At 46.5% G+C, this 22773-nt stretch overlaps 1 protein-coding gene across 1 annotated transcript in view; it reads right to left on the bottom strand.

The window, feature by feature from the left end:
- Positions 1-22406, bottom strand: part of CLSTN2 (calsyntenin 2) — a 3665407-nt gene extending 3643001 nt beyond the window's left edge. Inside the window, exon 1 of the mRNA XM_069617773.1 lies at positions 20514-22406. Within this exon, the coding sequence (XP_069473874.1) occupies positions 20514-20580 (67 nt within the window). The 5' untranslated portion in view covers positions 20581-22406. The remainder of the gene's footprint in view (positions 1-20513) is intronic.
- Positions 22407-22773: the final 367 nt, after the last annotated feature.

Here is a 22773-nt window from a genome sequence, read left to right as displayed (position 1 = left end):
GCTTGACTTTTTTGACCCACTTAGAGTTGGGAGCCATGAACTTTGTGGATTTTCTGAGACTGAAACCACTTTTGTTATGGGTCTCCATCTGGACAAACCCCCAGGCTGTCTTCACATAACCACCTCGAATGATCTACGGAAAAGTTAAATAGCTCATAAAATGCAATGGATAGTTTATGTGAAAAGAATTCTAATGTTTGACACTGGTCCATTCCCTCCTTCCATTTGGCCACTGTTGGGATTTCAGTGACTCCCCATTTAATTGCCAAATATCTTTTGTCTACCAACAACTCTGTGTTTATCAGTTTCTTATTATCTCCCAAACCTACTGTGTCCCCGAGAATATGGAGAAGGATTAGTTTGGGACATTGCGGTATCGTGTTTCCAAATGTATTGCACTTAGCTGTATTTGGGGGTAGGAAATGTGTCGCACTTGGAGTTTTGGGAGGAGTAAAGTTGCCTCTCTTCAATGTTTTTTTGGGGGTAGGAAATGCATTACACTTAGCTGTATTTTTGGGGGTAGGACATGTGCCGCACTCAGATGGATTTGGTGAGTAAGAAAGGTGTCGCACTTAGATGGATTCGGGGATAGAAGATATTGGGTGTGTTAACACGTGTCGTGATTAGAAGAAATTGTGTAGATTAGCAGATGTCCTGTATATGAGGAACTGTGAAGGCTAGCACACGTATTGCTGGTAGAATTAAATTGGGTAGGTTTGCTTATAATAAAATGTGAAGGGTAGCACGTGCATTGCGTATGTTAGCATAGGTATTACATGTGAAGAACTGTGAAGGCTAGCACATGCACTGCTCTAGAAGAATTTGGGATAGTAGCTCATATATCGGACTCAGATGATCTGTTAAGATTTGGTGGATTGAAGGTGGGTACTGTGCTGAATTTAGATGGACTTGGGAGTGGGCACTTGAGTGGCACTTTATAATTTTAGCCTCTTCATTGCACTGAAAGATAAATGACGTGACCTATCTATTGCACTTAGAAGATCTATAGGTTAGCCACTGTAACACACATAGATATATGCAAATATCTTTGATATTGAACTTAGAAGATGTCTGAATTTAGCCCATTATAGAACCTAGAAGATATATAGCAAGACTATAAGGGTAGCCTGTTTATTGCATTTTAGAGAATCCACTGATCCTAAGATCTTATAGTACAGCTCAGTGGCAACGTACTCATCTTGGAAGCAAGACAATGCAGAGCAACACAAGTTCGAATCCTGGGTCCGTGCTTAGAATTCTCTTCAGTATAAAGTGCATTGTAAATAACCAGTTATAACAATATTAATAATACCCCATCTGTCACAACCAGAAGATGTACTAAAGTAGCCGGTCTAATGCGTTTAGAAGACTTTGAGGGTAGCCAGTACATAGTGCCTAGAGGAGCCAAGGAGGGTACCTTCTCTTTTCACAAAGACGATCTGATCAAACAGTGAGATAAACATTAAGCTCCATCTGTGCCTAAGGTATGTATAACGCACTACTTCCGTACACATCTGCCCTAGGCATGGCTATCCATCCAAACACATTCGAATGCAGCTATGACTATGGTCTAGCTGAACACTTACATCTTTGCCTCCTTACACTAGACTTGCCTCAACACCTCTGCCATTAGAACACTGTGACAAAATACAACGAAGCCGGTCTAGCTAAAGACATAACAAGTTTCTTGCACTAGCGCTCTGTCGTGACCTCCCTCAGCACCCATCCACATGCCTGACCTCTTGAGTTGCTTAATGGAGCCTAGCCAGCCCACCTAATTGCTAATCTTGGCAAAATGCACGCACACACTCTAAACTTGTTCTGAGAATGTTCCCATACCTTGGACTTTGCTCCCAAAGGGAGTTCCTACCACACACCGCTTTGAGACCATACAAATGGGGAAAGGCGCTATATAAATGACAACTACAATACAATACACTAAGGGTATGCAGGGGCAGTGGTGGATACAGGTAGCTGGATGATGAGATGGTGGTGACCCATATCCTCCCCTGAAGGCAGGCCACATACATGTCACCTGCATTTCCCACCTACAGGTATCACGCTGCTCATAACTCCTGTGGGCTACCTTTAAGAATGGGCGAGGGAGGTCCAACCATTATAGTGCAGAAGCCAGTGTTGATATTGATGCAAGCATATGCCATCTAAAAGTGTGAGCTGAGAGGGATTAGAAGCAGATCAACGTGATCTTGACACATCCGGATAGGCGTGCACACTGATACACTATTTAGTAACTTTGCCTTAAGACAGCCAACAAAGTGAGGGATAACCTGGTCAGGGCTCAAGTTGAGGGAGCACATGGCTGGATGGAGTTCCCCCACTTTTTTCAGAATTCCTTCACTTTTTTCTTAGGGCACCTTGATATCCTCATTTCTGTTGACACCACAGATCTAGCTTGAGGGGGAACAAGAAGGAACAGCCTCACGTGTTCTTTCAAGTGTGGAACAGCAGTCGGTGAGAAGTTAAAAAATAATTGTGTGGGATTGCAGAGAAATATTGATGATAATAATAATAATAATAATAAGAAGAAGAAGAAGAAGAAGAAGAAGAAGAAGAAGAAGAAGAAGAAGAAGAAGAAGAAGAAGAAGAAGAAGAAGACGAAGAAGAAGCAGAAAGCCAAATTGGAATGTTCGCACATGATTTGGAGAAGAAATAGTAAGTGTTTATTTTTCCATGATGAAGGCCGTAAACAGTATGGATTATAGTATAAACTCATATAGCCAAATATCCACTCTTATTGTTTGTTTACATAATCTGTGAACGTATGTGTTTTGTATATGCATTAAGGAGAACAGAGAAGCATTAGATGGAATGTTTGTGTACTGTATGAAGTTATATGATTTCTCCCTGGATTAAGCAGGAAAAGGGATCATTGTACAAGTATGAATTACACACATGGCTTTATGTAGAGTATAGATGTTTAAATGTTGGTGTGTATTAGCCTTCATTGTTATGTACTGTGCTATTGTTTGTGTGAATGTGTATGTGGAAATATTGATCACAAACAAGCTGTCACGGGGTGTATACATGACAGTAATAAAACATGTTTAAGGCATGTAACCGGTAACCATTTCTGGAAGCTCCTTTTCAGAGCCACATCAGCAAGGCATTGTGGGTATATTAAACATAATTTACATAGAATAAGACCCCTCCCTGGTTCAGATGAAAAGTTGGTGCTCTTACCATTTTAAACCGAAAATTAAAATCACTGAAAAGGATTCTTATCTCCAAAAGGTACCCCAAGTAAGAATTTCTCCCTTACAATAGAACATGTATAGTCCAAAACAGTCTAAGATAAAAATGGATTCATACTAATTTCACACATTCTATGTGATTCTAGTGGGAGCAGACACATTGAACAGGATGATTGCTTCTGGATATTGTGACAAGTGGGGTCAGAGGACTGTTGAGAAAAGGTCAGTTGCCCACTGTGAAACTAGACCCCTAAGTTCACATAAAGTGGGCCATGCTCTGGAATCTAAGCCATTGCTATGCTAAACAGAGTATGTCAGAATGAACAGTGAATCAAGCCCCATGGGATGCAGAACCACCAGGAGGGGTCACAGAGGACCAAAGCAGACAGTGCAGGTTGCATACAACGATTCACAGAAAGAACGTGCCCTTCTAAACCAAATAAAATGAAGGGGGGGCCCACAGACGATATGAAGAAAAAACAAGTCAAGCACACCTCGAATTGCACATTTCCAGTCACTTCCAGCTCACAGGAATGAACTTATGAATTGTAGCAAGAGTCAAAGGATCCTAATAGGCTCAAATTAGAGACGAAACAGATCTGTTTCTACCTGAATCCTTTCAGGTCCGGCAGATATAACAATGTCATCTTTGGACTGAAATAGAAAACAAGGTACAGTGAACTCATGCGAGAGACCCTGCAGTCTAACTGTTCAACTCCATGTCCTTGCACTGGATTACGTTTTCTGCCTGGCAGCTAGAGAGCACAACCTTCACAGAAGGCATTTGGCTCTATACATCCAAGGAGAGCAAGCCAGGAGCAGCTGTCAGTCAACAACGCTAAAAGGGTGAAGGGCCTTAAAAGTCATGCTTTGAGAAACCCAACGTCCTGAGAGAGCCTCTCTAAAGCACATAGGTTTGTAGGACCCAGGTTAGACCCAGGGTTGCAGATTGGAGAAATCGAATCCCCGTACCATGCCGTTGCAGTCTAAGACCCTGATGCGGAGTGGAAAACTACTAACCCAAATGGTTTATAAAACTTCTGCACATTATTGGGACTTACATTTTCCCCTGCCCCACTTTATCCCCAACACTCCTCTCACCCCTCAACCTCCTATGTTTTTCATGTGAAAACAGTTCATCCTACAGACTTGCATCACAGTAACATACTTGAAAATGCAATTAGTTAAGATTTTGGTGTGAAATATAGCACCGGCATAGGTGCCTGTCAGGATGGATGTGGTAAGGGAGGCCTTTCTAGAGAAGAGGGAAAGCAGCTACTAACCTTGGAATCCATGTATGAAAGGTAACTGCAGCACCCATTTCCTACACCATTCAAAACCAGGAGACAATAAACAATCCAATATGTTATGCTTTTTAGATTTTGAAGGTAGTATATGTTTTTCTAAAGCCTTCCCTGCACCACAGCACAAAGACACTCTATATTTATGAAGCCAGCCCTATTGACTTGTTGTCTTGAAGAGGCCATTCCTCCATGTTATCATAGCCATCAGAGTGTGTAAAACTCTGGGCTTTGCCTTTACACCAGTAAGTCCCTGTGCAGTCGGTTGTAAGTGGATCAGCAGAGGTTGGTCTTCCTGTGATCCAACCTCTGAAACAGTGGTGCTTGCTGGCTCAGATTTATGATTGACAGCTTGTCCTATTTCAGAAGCTCACAGGAATTAAAACTTTCAAAATTCAGCACACTCTTTTCCCCTATTAGAATTCATAAAACAAATAAGGCATTAGCTGCGCATTCATGCTTTCAAAATATGCCAAGTTCATGTTTGCTGAAGAGATAGACATCCACTGGGCATGTGTCTAACTAGTTGTTCTTCCTCTTTTAAACATAGCGTAATTTGCAAAGCCAAGGGCCTGATTCAGTGAATTTATTTTCTGTGCGGTAAATAGGGACTTTGCACACCAAACTGCGTGCGAAATCCCATTTCTCGAGTCATGAAATCGACTGCGCAGGACTTTTTCATACTTTGCAGGGACTTCGGGCATGCTCGGCACGTCTCTGCGTGCAGTCGATCGCCCTGTGTGAGACGCCTCACAGAGCGTAGGCGTGGCCTGCGCAGGGGCCAAAGAAGGGGAAGAACACGGAAAATGGAGAAGAACATGGGAAAATGTGGCTGTTACAAGGGATGGGCTGCAGGCAGTCCAACACAAGCCCACAAATGCGCAGAACGAAGCGTACTCATGGATCTGTCCACGCGAGCTCTCGTTGGAGAAAGGCCTACGCAAAGCCCTCAATCTATCCGCCACACGAAGGCAGGTGTACAGACACTTGTGCATCAGAATCACCTCTACGCAGTGAGATCGAATGTTGGATTTAGGGGTGCATGCACACAGACAGGGTTCAGAACTAACTTAGGGGTGCACGTACACAGTGTAGCACGGTGCATGAATGGTTTACAGGAGTTTGCATGCAGATTTTCAAGAGTTTTACCCGAGTTACCGAAATGTGTACGCATGTTACAGGGAACCCCTTGGAGTGTCCCCAAGGTACAGACGTGCTTGCGGGGAACACCATGCACTGTTTCAAGGGTGCACGTGTTTGCACCTGAGGTACACACAAAGCTAGCTGTATCTGGCTCTTTTTGCTTTGCATGGGGACGTGTAGGGGGTGTTCCGGCCATGACTTGCATATACGGTCACATTGCGTGAACAATTGCATGAATACGCATAGCATGCAGAAATACTTCTGCACAGCAGGCTCGCGCAGGGCATTCTCCGCATGCAGGCTTCACAGGATCTCTGCGCACTTTTCCATAAATCTGGCCCCAAAAGTGTTTTTCTGCCATGTGCATATTAGTAAATAGAGAAAAACTGAAGAGAGGTGTGCATGTCTTATTTTTCACTACCGTAATTTATTTAATTGGGAAGTTGGAATTTGCACATTTCGTTTGGAAAAATACCTATCCTCCATCTTGGCAACATTTCATAGACTGATAGTGGGTATGTAAACTCCTTGCGACGACATCTGTCGCCTGTAAGTGAAACGGCAGTCTTTGCTCTGCATTCGCCCCTGTAAAAAAGACCTCGATTCGATGCAGCAGCTCTTGCAGAGTGGTATTCGCCTGTCCCGGGTCACTCTTGTCAAATCGTCAAAGACAACAAAAAAAACTAAATATACACCACAGCATGCTGCAAATCAGAATTTATAAAGTAGAATAAAACAAACAAGTCATGATCTGTGCGTTCATGTTTTGTTATTATTCATTAATATGCCAAGATAGAATTTACAGGTTTTTTTTATTAAAGATTACATCAGGTTGTATAAGATTCATGACCTTGTCTGCACAGCATAAATCTCAATGACATCCCCTACGTGAAATCTGTTACCAAATAAAATAACCCACCTACGTAGCACAGACTTGTCAAATAGTGTATTTACAAATTTCAGGGAAACATCAAATTCTATGCAATTTAAAGACATTTCAACTGTGTTGGGCAAGAAGAGAAGGTTCTTTATAAGGAGCTCCCGAAAAATGTGCGAGCTGCGCCATGCCGCAGCCACCAAAATAAGCAAAGAATTTGAGAATATGCTCAGCCAATGGTGGCCATTTTGGATTGGAATTTGAAATGGGTATGTAATTTGCCAACTCTAACAGAGAGCATAGGCAAATAAGCAGAATGTAATACAATACTAAAGTTGAAAACATATTAATGCACCAGTCAACATTGGCACAAAACATGCTTTCGAACCCGTTTCACTGAGCTCTCCCCTGCTCAGACAACCCCACTGACTATTTAGAAATGGCCGCTCCCGGAACTGAGCTTCCATGAGAATGTCCTGGTCATGCTTGGCCGATTAGCTACTCTCCCTCTAAAATGTACTTGCAAGAGACTGACCCAGTGCAAGCTCTCTATTCCCAGATCTAAAATCAATATGAGCCATACATGGTTGGTAAAGAAAGTTACTCTTCTTTTTCACCTTAATGAAAAAAGGAAATCCAACATCCTCTGACGACTTTAGAAAGAAAATACAAGTGCAATTCTGATCTTAAGCCAATGTGGGCCTGCACACATTGCACATTCCGTTTCTTTTTATAGATAAGGACTAAAGTGCTTCACTGTCTCGTGGAGCCACAAAGACACCAACAGCGTTTGCAACTGTGCTGATGATCCGTTGTTGTGGTGCACCTAAAAGGAGACGGGGCCCATAGGCTAGTGCCTACTTGGCCTAATGGACAATCCGGCACTGCTACAGGCATCCAATGGGGTTGTCCAGGGCAATTAAATGGTTCATAATTCAGCAATACCCGCTAGTATTGTGCTGCGCTGAGAGCAAGCTGGAAGGATCACCATATCTTCCATTAGTTTATCCTTATCTGCTGTGTTCTAGATCTTGCTGCAACCACCAGTCCACAACAGCTGTGGACGGTCCTCTGATCTTGCTAAAGGTTGCCAAGAAAATTGAAAAAGGGTGCATTCTTTTGTGAAGAATCATGGTGTGCCTTTTTTCAGGGTGAAGGAAATGTGTTCATGCTCTGAGCATGTTCATTCAGAGAACAAGAAACTTCCCACTATTATGAAAACAACACATATGGGGATATGGTCTGGGTGACAATAGCCTTAAACCCCAAGGATTTGACCATTGTGAGTAATTAAGGATTGTATCTGTAACTTGATCTTCAGGCCTTAAACACCCAGTAAAGCACACTGCGGCAGCCTTGATGGCCAAATGATTGCAAGTCTCTTGACTTTTTAGTAACATAAATTAGGTGTCAGAGAACCACAATAGGGAGAAATGCATCGCCTTTAGAAGTCCCAAACATGCATTGACTATGGCAGAACATACAAGGTTAGTTGTGAGGCCGGTTTCTCTCGGCCATTGCTAAACCTCTCCACCAATGGGACAGACTGGGCTGTGGTGCCTGCCATCTGACTGCAGGGTTGAGCTTGTGGGATATATTGACCCACTCAACAGCATTTCCCCACATCACCAAGCTGCATTTGTGCAGAAACCACAAAATGGTTGCATTGGCTCCTGTGAGCACCATGGCTCAAAACTGCGTTTAGCAACAACAACAAAAATGGCTGCATCATCCTGCCAAGCACACATCGGGCAGGATGGAACAAATGGGGCACATTGAAGGAGATTGCCAGTGTGTTCCGACATAAATAAAAAGGAAGAAAGTGGAAAAAGCAGCATTGCTTGCTGCAAAAGCCAAAATCCCCATTGAAAAGAAACCCTTTTTCACCTTCAAAAAATGTGGTTTTGACTCTAAATTCCCTCTATTACTTAAAGCCACTATGATTAATAAACCCTACCAAGCCCTGTGTGTTTCGCTGTGCCTCAGAAAAACCGGGCATGATTCTGAATTGACAAGCCCAGTCAAACCAACCCTAAAAAAAATCTGCCAGGAACTTTACTTTGATTTACACAGGAAACACATTCATTTTCTTTGCAAAAGTATCCAAAACTCAGCTGTTCAGAGAGAGACTCTAACTAGCTGAGCCACATCTGTGTCAATGTATCTGAGCTGCAGACCAACTCCAACTTTCAGGTGAATAACTATAGCTGCAAGACAGTTTATCAAGCTGCTGAAAAGTTGTATTCAAGAAGGAAAGACCAGCTGCACCATGTGCAAATTAAAGAAAAACAAATGCCTGTGTTTTGGAACAGTACACTGGTGAATGAAAGCCTGCCAGTCTTTAGCAATATGAAGGGGTTTTTTGATGGTGAGACTATATATAGGTTATTTTATGCAACCGGCTTGCTTTAATTCTGGATCTAAGATCAGAAATTAAAAGATTACAAATATGGTGGCTGGAGCTGCAAGTTAAAAAACAGGTTTTTTGCTTGGAGAGGTGGCACCAAAAGGAGGGCTCTCTCTCAGTAGATACTGACAACCCCCTGATAATAACATGGTTGAACAGACTTTTGTTTCTGCTAGGACCCAAACAATTAAGCTCTCAGGAAAGGAAGTCTGAAGTATGAAGGGGCAATATAACTTCTATTAAGGGAGAAACCATTTGGTCCCAAAGATTATTTCAGGAATAAACTTTAAAGACTTCTATCTTTGCAGCAAGACTTTCAAAAATTGTAAAAATGTCGCATTTTAAAAGTGATTTTTTTGTGCTTTCTTTTGAGACATGGTAGAACTCACTGACACCTCGGGGGCAGAAAGGGCAAAGTATTGAGGATAAATCGAAAAGTATCAATGTTGCAAACATAGCATTTTGTACATACATCCCTGGGGATAATTCGCATTTTGTAGAAAGTTATGGAATTTTAGGCCAATTTTTAATGCTAAAAATTACTAAAATGTATCAGAAGGGCGAAACAAGGTCCCACAGACTTGAGGATTGTACTGATATGTGCTGATATGTGCTGCACATAATATGTAACCTGTGTATATAATTTGCTAAGAGATTGCAATTGTCGAAATGTATGTTTTTGGCAAAATCGGAATTTAAGCAATCCTGCCGTCCAGCTAACCTTTAGTAACCAGTGACCAGAATTGCCAATCCAGAAGTGCTACCCAGCGACCCAAACTGCCCAGTTGTTTTGCCAGGTGCCCTGCCACGTAGTGATCGAACCGTTGACTGTCCAAAATCCAATAAATAAAAAGTGGACTGTCAGTATCAATTGCCACCCCACCTAAACCCATAGCCAATCTTGTCTTTCTTCCTCATCCCACTCTCTAAATCACACTATCCTTACCCTGATAACTTGTAAAACTATCAGAATCATTCTTGCAACCCTGCTCTTGATTTCTAGTGCGTGCGCCATCTCTTTAGTAATTTTGTCTCATGTAAATCCTAAGCCCTTAGTCCTATTTCGAATGATCGGACTGGTTACCGCCAGGGTTTGGCGCTGGGGTGATAGGGTTGAACTTGCGAATCCACCCTGGAGCTTAGTGTGTCCCTCTTTGGTGGCCTAGCCTGAATACTCTAGTGTAGAGTAAAACTGTTCTTGTCAAAACTGATTTCCTTTCCTTTTTCACCGCTCCATTTTACTCAAAGCACACCTTTCTAGATCTTGCATAACTCATACAATTTACCAGCTACAGACTTACTTTTACTTCCATATTATACCTGTGATCTATAGCTATCCCCCAACCAAAATACTGCATTTCAAATCAGTGTACTTCACCCGTGTTTATTAAAAAACGTTTGGGTAACTTCAGGCGGGAATTGCAAAGTTTGCAAAGTTTCCAACGTGTCATTTGCTGCAATCCGTGTTAATTCCGCCACTCATTTTCGAACTATGTTTGCTTTTGGTAATCCATTCTTTGTGATTGTTAGTGTCTTTGCATTGTTTCGCTAGTGAGGATTATATTTGCTTCAGTGTTGTTCACACCCATTCATTATTTAATTGTCCATTTCCGACTGTCATTTTATAACATTGCAAGAGGTTTAAAATCTGTTTTCTCTCTTATTTGGGGAGGGAAGGTCAGATTTCAATTCTGTTTCCTATTTGTCATTCCTGATTACCTGATGCCTCTGTTTATCCACTCAGAATTGATTGTTTGTGGACTGAGGGAACATTGCAGGGGGAAATTCTAACTCAAGTGCTATCTTACCTAAGCCAAAAGTGTTCCTATTCTGCAGAGCTGTGTATATGTTCCACTAGTAAGTTAAACCCAGTGCATTGCTCACATTCTCATTTTTATTATCACCCCATTGGTGATTGCTACCCCATATTAAAAAGTGTATGATTTCTTTTAATTTTCAAATAAATAAATAAATATTGTATTTTACCGACCAGCCTGGTTCATGGTCCATTAAGACCCTGGGTATTTGAAAAGGGTGTGTGATATGAGTGGTGTACCATCTCAATATTGAATCTAATATAAAACGAAATAAGCATTTCAGTTGTGCGCTGCATACTAGGACGAGACTAAGGGGTGCATCGCCTGATTGAAATCCTTAACAGGCTGATGCACAAAGTTATCCTAAGAAGGCAAATCAGCATCAGCAAACAGCAAAAAGTGATTTGGTCCGGATCAAGATTTAGAAGAGAAATCAGGATAACCACACCTGTTGGAAACACTGAACCACCACATTGACACCTGCAATCATCCGCTGGTCTGTGTTGCCTGACTTCAACATGGATATTCTGCCCAAGGCTAGAACCACACCAGCCCAGGGAAATGGAAGAAGAGAAGCAAAAGTTACATAGGAGCTTGTCAAGCCTGCAGGACTGCACCTAACACTCGCACATCATAACAAGTGAATGTCACTTCTTCCATGACGCGTGCCCCACCAGGCCCAAGAATCAAGAATTAATGATGTCTGTGACATCCAATAATTCAGCAGGGGAAGAGCTCACATCTGAAAACAGAACAGTACCTGTCCATAACAGGACTCTTTAGTGGTTACCATGTCTACAACGACAGGCAAAACAGGAAATCATGTGGGAGCAAGCACCTCTCCTAGAATCATCAGAAGTGTCCTTCCAATCGATTTATTTTAAGGAGTCCAGTTAGTTTCCTGTTATGTTATGATGATTTGTACCGTGCACTGCTGCCATTTGCATGGTCTCCCTGATCTCACGTGGCTCTATACGAAAAGTTGGTGGGAGTTGGTTAGTGCGATATGTGCATCTGAGCTTTCTCTGTCGTTTTGTTGTGCACACTGGGCTTGTGTTCCGGAGGGGTAGGGTCCAGTGTCTGGGTTATTCTTTGTTTGCAACTATTTGGTTTTGTGGCATGGTCGGCAGTGGATGTGTGGTTTGTGTATTTCTGGTGTGAAGTTGTAATGGTCCTTTTAGGCATATGTAGTACTTGAGAGTTATGAGGGTGTGGAAAAAGAGGAGGGGGTGGTTAGTTGGTTTCTATTTGGCTCTGGGTGAGGGGTGGTTTTGTTGTTGGTTCTTCAAGACGTATTGTGCCATGTTTGCTTTGGTCCCAGTGAATGGTTTGTGGTGGTGCACGTTTTTATGCTTGTCTTAGTGAGTTGAGTAGTCAGGTTTTCAGTTGTTTTCTGAAAGTTAGGTGGTCTTCCGTCGTTCTTATTTCCCTTGGTATTGAGTTCCATAGTTTGGCTATTAAATAGGAAAATACAGTTCCTCCGATTTTCCTTTCCTAGTAGTGTTTTGTTTCTATTTGGACGTCATTGCTCGATCTTTCGGTTTCTTCCTTGTTGTCTCATGAATATAGACAGACCCTATAGTTGTAAGAACTGAGGCAAAGAAGGATGATTTGTTGGTAATGACCCTTCTCTGTTTTCTAAATCCTTAGCTAGGTGTGACCCTCCAGACCATCTTTCTTCACCTGCCAAGCCATGACAGAAGGGGAAAGACCTTAGGCAAATCAGGTTGGATCCCACCCCAAAATAGGCAGTCCAGTCCATACTGCTAGGTCACATCCCTTAAGAGCAAGACCATAAACATCCCCAGACATTTTTCCACATCACCAGTGAAGCGCAGCTTGAGTCTCCAGACCCAGCAGGCACTGGACCCACATCGGGGCATACCCATCCCGCTCAGGGTGACTAAAGAAACAAAAAAAGAGGTGATGGCTGAAAGGTTTAGAATTAACCTTAACCTCTGGCATTGCTCTGGGCAACCCTCCACACCATTGTTCTTAGCCGGCAAGCCATTATGGAAAGAGGAAAGACCATATGCAAATCAGGTCTGGTACCACCCGAAAAATGAAAGTCCAGCCCAGAGGGCTGCCCAGAGCAATGCTAGAGGTTTAGATCAATTCAAAACCTTTCAGTCATCACTTCCTTTGTTTTACTTTGACAACACAGACATCAAAAAGCATAGCCCAAGGGAGATCCATGATCTTGAAAAGTAAGGACTAGTTTTGCTTGACCTTTCAAAAATAGGGTTTTAGAAAGAAAGGCTTACAGTAGATGTTATTAGCACAACAGAAAGAGCCAGAGTTCAATACCTGCACAAAGGGAAACCCCAAAGACCTATGATCTATGCACCAACATTTTGGAAAAATCTCCCTCTGTGCTTAAGGCCTGATCTTGACTCCTGCAACCCAAAGAGGCACTTTACCCGAATTGTTACCCTCCACACCTTGCACTCGACTCAAGAAGGCAGCCCTTTAGTGCTTCTCTCCCCCCGTGAAGAACAAGTTGTACTTCTGAGCTGGACATACTGGGTGCACTTTTAGCCGGCAATGATAGCTACTCTTGCAATTTAGACACAGCCGTAATTTACTACATAAAACAGCTACTCTTCATCTTGATGTTAGGTCAGCACAAGGAAAAACAAAACAAAAGAATGATAAAAACATTTGAAATCAAGCGAAATTGTGCTCTATCCGTATTCCCTCAGAGGGATACGAAGATCGGACGTCCATCGTCTGCCTCCATGATATCCCGCCCATGGATGAAGAAACGTGTTTATGCAGTCAGCGCGTGCAATGTGTAGTGTGTACTTGAACAGAAAGGCATTAGTATGCACGGGGCACTGGCTTTCTAGCACGGGCTCCTCCTGTGCACAGCTTCTCAGTCTCGCGCAGGACAGTCTACTCCTTTACTTCCCACACTGTGAAGCTGCCCTGGGTTGGGGTTGTGATGCAGCCCTTGGTGGGGGGAGGGGGTGATGCAGCCATGGGTGGGGGAAGGGGATGATGCAGCTCTGGGTGGGGGTGGTGATGCAGCCCTGGTTGGGAAGGGGGTGATGCAGCTCTGGGTGGGGGAATGGGGTGATGCAACCCTGGGTGGGGGTGGTTATGCAGCCCTGGGTGGGGCAAGGGGGTGATAAAGCCCTGGGTGGAGGTGGTGGGGGGGTGATGCAGCCCTGGGTGGGGGTTGTGATGCAGCCCTCGGTGGGTGAGGCGTGATGCAACCCTGGGTGGGGGTAATGCAGCCCTGGGTGGGGGTGGTGATGCAGCCATGGGTGGGGGAAGGGGATGATGTAGCCCTGGGTGGGGGGGATGATGTAGCCCTGGGTGGGGGAAGGGAGTGATAGAGCCCTGGGTGGAGGTGGTGGAGGGTGATGAAACCCTGGGTGGGGGTAATGCAGCCCTGGGTGAGGGTGCTGATGCAGCCATGGATGGGTGAAGGGGGTGATGCAGCCCTGGGTGGGGGTGGTGTGATGCAGCCCTGGCCGGGGGTGGTGATGCAGCCCTGGATGGAGAGTGATGCAGCCCTGGGTGGGGGTGGTGATGCAGCCATGGGTGGGGGCAAGGGAGTGATGCAGCCCTGGGTGGGGGTGGTGTGATGCAGCCCTGGCCGGGGTGGTGATGCAGCCCTGGGTGGAGGGTGATGCAGCCCTGAGTGGGGGTGGGGTCATGCAGCCCTTGGTGGGGGAAGGGGGTGATGCAGCCCTGGGTGGGGGAAGGGGGTGATGCAGCCCTGGGTTGGGGCGGTGATGCAGCGTGATATGAAATCAATTAACATGACATAAGAGATGAACTGCGAGGTTGCTAGAGTCAGTTTCAGCTCTGATCCTGCCATCTGCCAATACATGAAACATCCCAAGATCCAATCGGAACACTCCAACATCAAGCAAGCCACGCGGCCAGAGGCACAGACAGATCTCATGTATAGCCAATGCTACAAATGGTGTGACAAATCCATGGGGTTTGGCCAACCTTGTTTTGTTGCTTTGGGTGTCGGAGACAACCCACACATTTGGCAACAAATGTTTTCTTAGTTTGGTGAATATGTTGCACAAAGAAAACATGTTATTTGCCACAAGCCATAACTTTTAGTTGTCTCCGTGCTATACCATATTACTTGGGTAAACCATGAATGTTTTGGGTTACTAGCACACGCTGTAAATAAACAGAATAACTTCTGCCCGCACAGCTGGTACCGGAGCGCGGTACAAGTACCTTTACTATTAACATCAGCATATAGTGCCAGTGCTAGAAATGGGATGACAAATCGATGTCATTGATGGGGTTTGGCTTTGGGTGTCAGAAACAACCCACACAGTTGGCAACACATGTTTTCTTAGTTTGGTGAATATGTTGCATAAAGAAAACGTGATGACATTCCACAAGTCATAACGTTTGGTTTTGTCAGTGCTATACTATAGTACTATAGTACACCATGAATGTTTTGTGTTACTAACACACGCTGCAAACAAACTGAGTAACTTCCACACAGACAAAGGTCAAATGCTGAAGCTAACGTCTGAGCCCAGTCTTCAATGTAGGCGCTTGACTTGATAACCTCTAAGCTCTAGCAACTTTACCACGACCAAAATACTCTTCTACTTTAAAGAAAAATCTTCATATGTTTGAAAAGCATACACACCACATAATAAATCAATGTTGCAAAATATATTGTTATACAAACATGTGGAGCAAAATATTTATGATTGTAACTTTATTGTCCCCATCCTGCAGAGACTTCCGTCCGATTCATGTAATTTTTTGCACGATTCAAAGCAACTTTGCACTGCTGAAAAGTGACTTTGCACTGCAGACACAAACCATGATTCATGGAACCGTGCAAAGTGTATTTGTGTGGACAACCCCTGGTTTTTTTTTTCGGTTTTTTTTAAGAGGCCTTAACAAAAATACTACCCACTCGAGAAACAAAGAGCCACATGGCACTGGCCACAGCCCAGGAGCTTCAAAGTAAAAAAGAAAAAAATATATACTATCTTTTTTTTATTTTTAGGGGTCGCAAGCGCGACCCCTGCCCACCCCCAAATGACGTGTCCCTGACTGCAATACATATATTGGAAATACTCGCCAAATGAGTCCAGATGTAGAGCTGATTGGCTCCTAGAGTGTGTGTGTGCTGAAGAAAAGAAGCATGGGTGGAAAGCGCTTGCATTCAGAGGGCGACATAGCACACGCGGGGAATACAGCGTGAATGAGGCGCTCCTTCGGCTGGTTAATGATTGCTTGAAGCAGGGTCGTGCCGTGGGGCCACGGGCTGGGTATCACAGCAGACGGGTGCCTTCTGCCTCAGTGTGGGGGGGCAATGCTTGTACTCTGGCTGCCAGCCCTAAGGCTGCAACACCCCATGACAACTCGAAATGTAACCTTTGCCAGAACCTTCCTATTGGCGGGCAGCTCCCCTCTACAACCTCCAGGCAGTGGGTGAGCTCCAGCACAAACTGTGCCCGCCACGCGTTCGCTCGTCATTCTAGACTTCCTATGGCTACCCGCGGGCCAGAGAATGGGCAATGCCACTCTCCTTGGCTGCGAGGAAGAGAGATGCCCGGCCTGGTTGTGGATGAGAGACATCATATCTCAGGGTATGGGTGCAAGACCTGTCAGCCATGGCATCTACATATTCTAGGGGTTTGCTGAACCTGGCAAGTGTTCCTATGATGCAGGCGCTCTTGCAATCAATTCAAGACAGCAATTATTGTTGTAGGACCTTCAGAAATAGATGTTAGAGAACTGCCCCAGCTATGGATGTAACGGTGAGAAATGCCAGTCTAGCCTTGCATACTGGATTAGGGGTGCCCTACCTTCTCAAATCGTGTACGACTCACCAGCCTGGCTATAAATGAAAGGTTGACCATGACTGGCTACTAGCAGGAGACAAGACAGCCTGGCTGCATGGCAAAGACACCCCAAACCTTGGCAGGGATTCCTCAGGCCTGTGCTACTCACGGGAGACAAGACAGCCCTGGCTGCATAAGACAGCCTGGCTGCATGGCACAGACACCCCAAACCTTGGCAGGGATTCCTCAGGCCTGTGCTACTCGCGGGAGACAAGACAGCCCTGGCTGCATGGCACAGACACCCCAAACCTTGGCAGGGATTCCTCAGGCCTGTGCTACTCGCGGGAGACAAGACAGCCCTGGCTGCATGGAACAGACACCCCAAACCTGGGAGGGATTCCTCAGGGCTGTGCTACTCGCGGGAGGCAAGACAGCCCTGGCTGCATGGCACAGACACCCCAAACCTGGCAGGGATTCCTCAGGCCTGTGATACTCGCGGGAGGCAAGACAGCCCTGGCTGCATGGCACAGACACCCCAAACCTTGGCAGGGATTCCTCAGGCCTGTGCTACTCGCGGGAGGCAAGACAGCCCTGGCTGCATGGCACAGACACCCCAAACCTTGGCTGGGATTCCTCAGGACTGTGCTACTCGCGGGAGACAAGACAGCCCTGGCTGCATGGCACAGACACACCAAACCTGGCAGGGATTCCTCAGGCCTGTGCTACTCGCGGGAGACAAGACAGCCCTGACTGCATGGCACAGACACCCCAAACCTGGCATGGAATCCTCAGGCCTGTGCTACTCGCGGGAGAAAAGACAGCCCTGGTTGCATGGCACAGACACCCCAAAACTTGGCAGGGATTCCTCAGGCCTGTGCTACTCGTGGGAGACAAGACAGCCCTGGCTTCATGGCACAGACACCCCAAACCTGGCAGGGATTCCTCAAGCCTGTGCTACTCGCGGGAGTCAAGACAGCCCTGGCTGCATGGCACAGACACCCCAAACCTTGGCAGGGATTCCTCAGGCCTGTGCTACTCGCAGGAGACAAGACAGCCCTGGCTGCATGGCACAGCCACCCCAAACCTTGGCAGGGATTCCTCAGGCCTGTGCTTCTCGCAGGAGACAAGACAGCCCTGGCTGCATGGCACAGACACCCCAAACCCGGCAGGGGTTCCTCAGGCCTGTGCGTGCCCTAGAAATGGGCTAGGAATACATGATACTGATGCATATGGGCAGGAGTCTTACATCCCTGCACATTCGCTAAAGGCACTCAAGACTTTCCCAAAAGCAACAGCTGTGCCCTGGAAAGGGCTTGAGGAAATCCCAGCCCTGGCTGCGGGACCTCTCATCCCTCCTTCACAGACATAGCTACAGGTGACACTGCTTCCAGCCCTAAATATACTAATAGCATGCCTTTAGTGCTTCAATCTCCGGATTCCACCTGCTTCTTGGTGTTATGTGATTGTTTACCCAAAGTAATGTTACTCAATTTGCTGATCTTGATTGTAAGGCTGAGATAGCCCTTTCTGCAATTCAATTTGTGACTGCAAATCACAAACAGATCTATGAGGCAAATGCTTATCTAGCTGAGATATCTTACTGCTCCTGAGACAACGCAACTCTGGCAATGTGGCAGTATTGGCCTAGAATGACTATGAGAATGCAGTGTGCCACCCTGGCAATGAGTATCAAGTTTATGAACCCAGGCTGTAAGTGAGAGATGAAAGAAAGGAGAGGGGCACCACACTATCACCGAAGTATCAATGGTCAGTCATTCTCAAACAACAGGATACCGTTGGGTACAAAAATACTTGAACTGATACATTGATATACAATATGCCCAAAGAGGTCCCTACTATTTCAATGATATGTCTACAACACCAATAATGGTTATGCTCAGGGTAGAGTGTGTAACAGCTGGGTGATTTATTATGTCATTTACTAAACATTGCACAAGGAGTGCAATGGAATGGCTAAAAGTAGATAGAACAATCACTACAATAATAAATATCCACAATGCCCACAATTTTGCTTTTTCCTAGAGGTAGAACTGAGTGAGATGGATGTCCCTCACTGTCATTACCCCACAACTAATATGGTACCAGTATTACTTTGGCACACCCGATTCATTGAATTATCTGTGCAAAAAGTAGGGTACCTGCACGCGCAACTGCATGCAAACCCGACTTGGTCGATTTATGGAATCGAATGAGCAGTACTTTTCCTGGACTTGTTTGGAGTTTGTGCTGGCTCGGCACGTCGGTGCGATCCATCGAGGGACCTGCGCGAGACTCCAAGAAGTGCATGGGCATGGCTTTCGCAGAGGGCTGGGAAGGGGGCGCAGCACCAAAAATGGGGAAGAACTTCCGAAAAAGTGAGCCTTCTGAGAGACGGCCTTCAGGCAGTCCCTTGCACGCCCACAATTGCACGGCATGCAATGTATTCATGGATTCGATCACACAACGTCTCGGCTGGGAAATGGTCATACAAGTCCTTGTTTGAAGGGTGCATGTATTCGCACCCGGGGGAGCGTGCAAAGGTAGCTGTTCTGGATATTTATGCTTTTCGTGTAGGTATGTCGTGGCTTTTCCGGGTGCGACTTGCGAACATGATTAAGGTGCACCGTGAATTCCATGCCTACACGGTGCGTGCAATTTCCTTTCTGCGTGCAGGCTCGCGCAGTGCCCTTCTCGGCGCGTGGCCCTTGCAGGATTTCTGGGCACATTTACATAAATCGGGCCCTATGCTTCTGCACAGCCACTCACCTTCCCATGCCCTACAACCAAGCTGCCCAATACCTTGTGTCTCTTCTAATCCGCTCTGTACACAGACACCCACCAACAAGGGCAAACTGGGGCATAACATTGTCCAGGGCACCAATGTAAATGTGGCCCACAGTTGCAAATGGCAATTCTTTTCTTTTGAGACAGACTGTTTGAATACTACTCAAGGGGGAGTTTTTTTAAATAAAATGTGAAAAAATGCAACTCCGGCGGCAGCACACGGCTATCGCCAGGGTTGAAATGAGGCCCATTGTGTCCGTAGAGACCCCAGCAGGCAGGCCAGTATCTTGTAGCTGTTCCCGGGACCCGCGACAACCAGCGTATGAAAATTCATAACTTGGTCTAAACTGAGAAAATCTGTGTGCAAATTCCTGAAAACCATGCCTGCACCCCGCTGCACTGCTTACATGCACCCCTAAGTAATTTTGTAATCCCGGTTGTGCACATGCACCTCGAAATCCGACATGGAACGCCACCTAGGCACTGCAAATCCTATGCACAAGTGTACTTACGCCTGCCTTCGGGTGGCGGAACTTATGAAGAACTTGCATGGCCCTTTCCCGGCCGAGAGGTTGCGCAATTGAATCCATGAATACGTCTCATGCTGCGCAATTTTGGGCTTCCATTTTTGGTGTTCCACCCCTTCCCAGCCCTCTGCGCAAGCCACGCCCATGCTCTGTTTGGAGTCTCGTGCAGGCCTCTCAACGGATCGCAGAGACATGCCAAGCCTGCGTGAACTACGCGCAAGTCCAGGAAAAGTACTTCGCATTCGATGCCATGAATCGACGAAGGAGTATTTGCATGCAGAATGGCGCGCAAGTACCCTATTTTCCGCACAATTAATTCCATGAATCGGGCCCTATGTATTCAGCAACAATTGTCAAAACTACTACCCGCAAGTTGATGTAACTCATCAAACTGGCCCAAATTGGCCAAACAAGTGGCCCACTTTGACCAAAAAAACTGCCCCACACTAGCATTTTGCATTTTTGGTTTGGGCTCGTCCGAGACTGCCCATCAATGGAAGACGATGAACTCTACTGCCAAACTGTTGCCATTCTCAGCCGGCGCACTCTGGTCTTCCCATATCATAATCTATTCATGGAAATCTCGGGGCACGCCTCTCCACCTTTAAATGTCCAGTTGACCTTGGGCGCATCGTCCACAATCATTTTCAAGTACTCACCTCTGGATGCCAGGAGGACGCTGCTGCCAAGTGCCCATAAAAAGCAAAGTACCCGGAGCCAATCCATGTTCCTGTGCGAGTTCCCACTAAATACTCTGAGCTGCAGAACACTCTTCAGGTGCGGCTCCTAAATGGACTGTAGAATATCCTGCAGGTGCTGCTCCCAAATGAGTTGCAGAACACTCTTCAGGTGCTGCTTCTAATTGGATTGTAGAATATCCTGCAGGTGCTGCTCCCAAATGAGCTGCAGAACACTCTTCAGGTGCTGCTCCTAAATGGACTGTAGAATATCCTGCAGGTGCTGCTCCAAAATGAGCTGCAGAACACTCTTCATGTGCTGCTCCTAAATGGACTGTAGCATATCCTGCAGGTGCTGTTCCAAAATGAGCTGCAGAACACTCTTCAGGTGCTGCTCCTAAATGGACTACAGAATATCCTGCAGGTGCTGCTCCCTAATGGCCCACATGGAACTCTGCAGGCGCTGCTCCAAAATGAGCTGTTTGATACTCTGCAGGGGCTGCTCTCGGGTGAGCTGTATTATATCCTGCAGGCGCGGCTCCCGACCGGCCACAGGAAGCTCTGCAGTTGCTGCTCCCAAATGTCCTGTAGAATACTTTGTATGTACCCGGAGAATATTTGCTCCTAAATGGGCTGTAGAATACTGTGCACGTGGTGCCCCCAAATGGGCCGTAAAGTACTCTGCAGGTGCTGCGCCCAAACGTGTTATACAGTACTCGGCAGGTGCTGCTCCTAATTGGAATATAAAGTACTCTGTAGGTGCTGCGACCAAATGGCTTGTAAAAACCTCGGCAGGTGCTGCTACCCGATGGGCTGCAAAATACTCGCAAAACGCTGCTCCCAAATGCACGTTGGAATACTCCGCAGGTGCTGCTCTCAAAATGGCAGTGAGATGTCCCGACGGTGTTACTCCCATGTGGCGCGCAGAACACTCCGTGCAGCGGTTGCTCACGCTCGCCAGGGCTATTGCACGTTGTGTGTAGCTGCTGCTCGTCGCAGGGATGTAAACAATGAGTGACGGAGTTGCTCTCACGAGGAAAAATGAACTCCTCTGCGCAGATGTTGCTCCTAAGCAGAGTGCGGAATAATCAGTGAAGGAGTTGCTCCAACCAGCGCTGTGGAACACTCCATGCACATGACATGCCCACCCGGGCTGCTGAATGCTGATTGTGGGAGCTCCTCCCCGCACAATAATAAAATGCTCAGCGAAGGTGCTGCGCCCAGCGGTGCTGTGCAATACTTTGCGCAGATGTTGCGCCGCAGAATGCGGATGACTGTTGCGCCGCAGAATGCGGATGACTCTTTACAGGTGAAACAGCCAAGAGCGTGCACGTCCCTTTCTGCAGGTGCTGGTTCCAACCCGCACTGAGAGGGTCCTTTGAGGTATAGCACGGCCGGCCTGCGGGGTGGTATGTGCGACTGGAGAATGCTGTTTAGCACTTCTTTCACTGGCTGTGGAACCCCTGTGCAGATGCTGCTTTCCGCGGGCGGTAAGCCACTCTGCTGGTCCTCCTCCTCCGCACAGACTCTAGGACGCTCTCTGCAAGTGCTGCATTCCCAAGCTCTAAGGTGCGCTGCACAGGACTGCCCCCCTCACTGAAAGATGCTCTCTGCGGTGCAGCGCCAATGTACTTGCTTGCTGAAGACTACTTTGTGCACGAGCTGAACGCTTTGCCGTAGGATGCTCTGTGCAGCCTGGGCTACTTTGTGAAGATGCTAGAGATGGGCGTTCGGGCGCTTTTTGGAGTTGAGGCGCCCTCTGGATTCCAGAATATTCTATGCAGGTGCATTACCGAGCCCGCCGAAGTGCAGCCCGCGGACAGGGCAGGGAGGCTCTCGCTGTATCTGCTAGAATAGGATGCTCCGGTCTGGTCTGTTCTCCTCCTCCGCTGCTGCTGGACCAGCCGCCCGCGGAGCTGACAGATCCCGCTCTGACGTCACTTCGGGCGGAGCCTTCTCCTCCTCACCTGCACAGCCTCCCGCTCCATGCACTAACCAGCGTGCCGCTCTCGTGGGGGCGGGGACAGAGAGAGGTGGTGCGAATTCCGGGCGGGTTCGAGACACATATGTTGCCGTTCCAGGGCTGCGAGGCTTCAGGCATTGGGTGAAGGGGAGGAGAGCTGTCCTTCTTGCTTTATCACTAGGCGCGAGCGCTGCGTGTCCTGGATCGCACTGTCATCTGTGGCTGGCGTGGTCCTGCCATTGTTCTTTCGCTCGTGCCACCGGCAGATGCGTGACACCA

Source organism: Ambystoma mexicanum, chromosome 10 (assembly GCF_040938575.1).
Source record: "Ambystoma mexicanum isolate Mex_15411 chromosome 10, UKY_AmexF1_1, whole genome shotgun sequence".
In the NCBI taxonomy this organism is placed as follows: domain Eukaryota; kingdom Metazoa; phylum Chordata; class Amphibia; order Caudata; family Ambystomatidae; genus Ambystoma; species Ambystoma mexicanum.
This window is presented reverse-complemented; position numbering and strand designations above follow the sequence as displayed.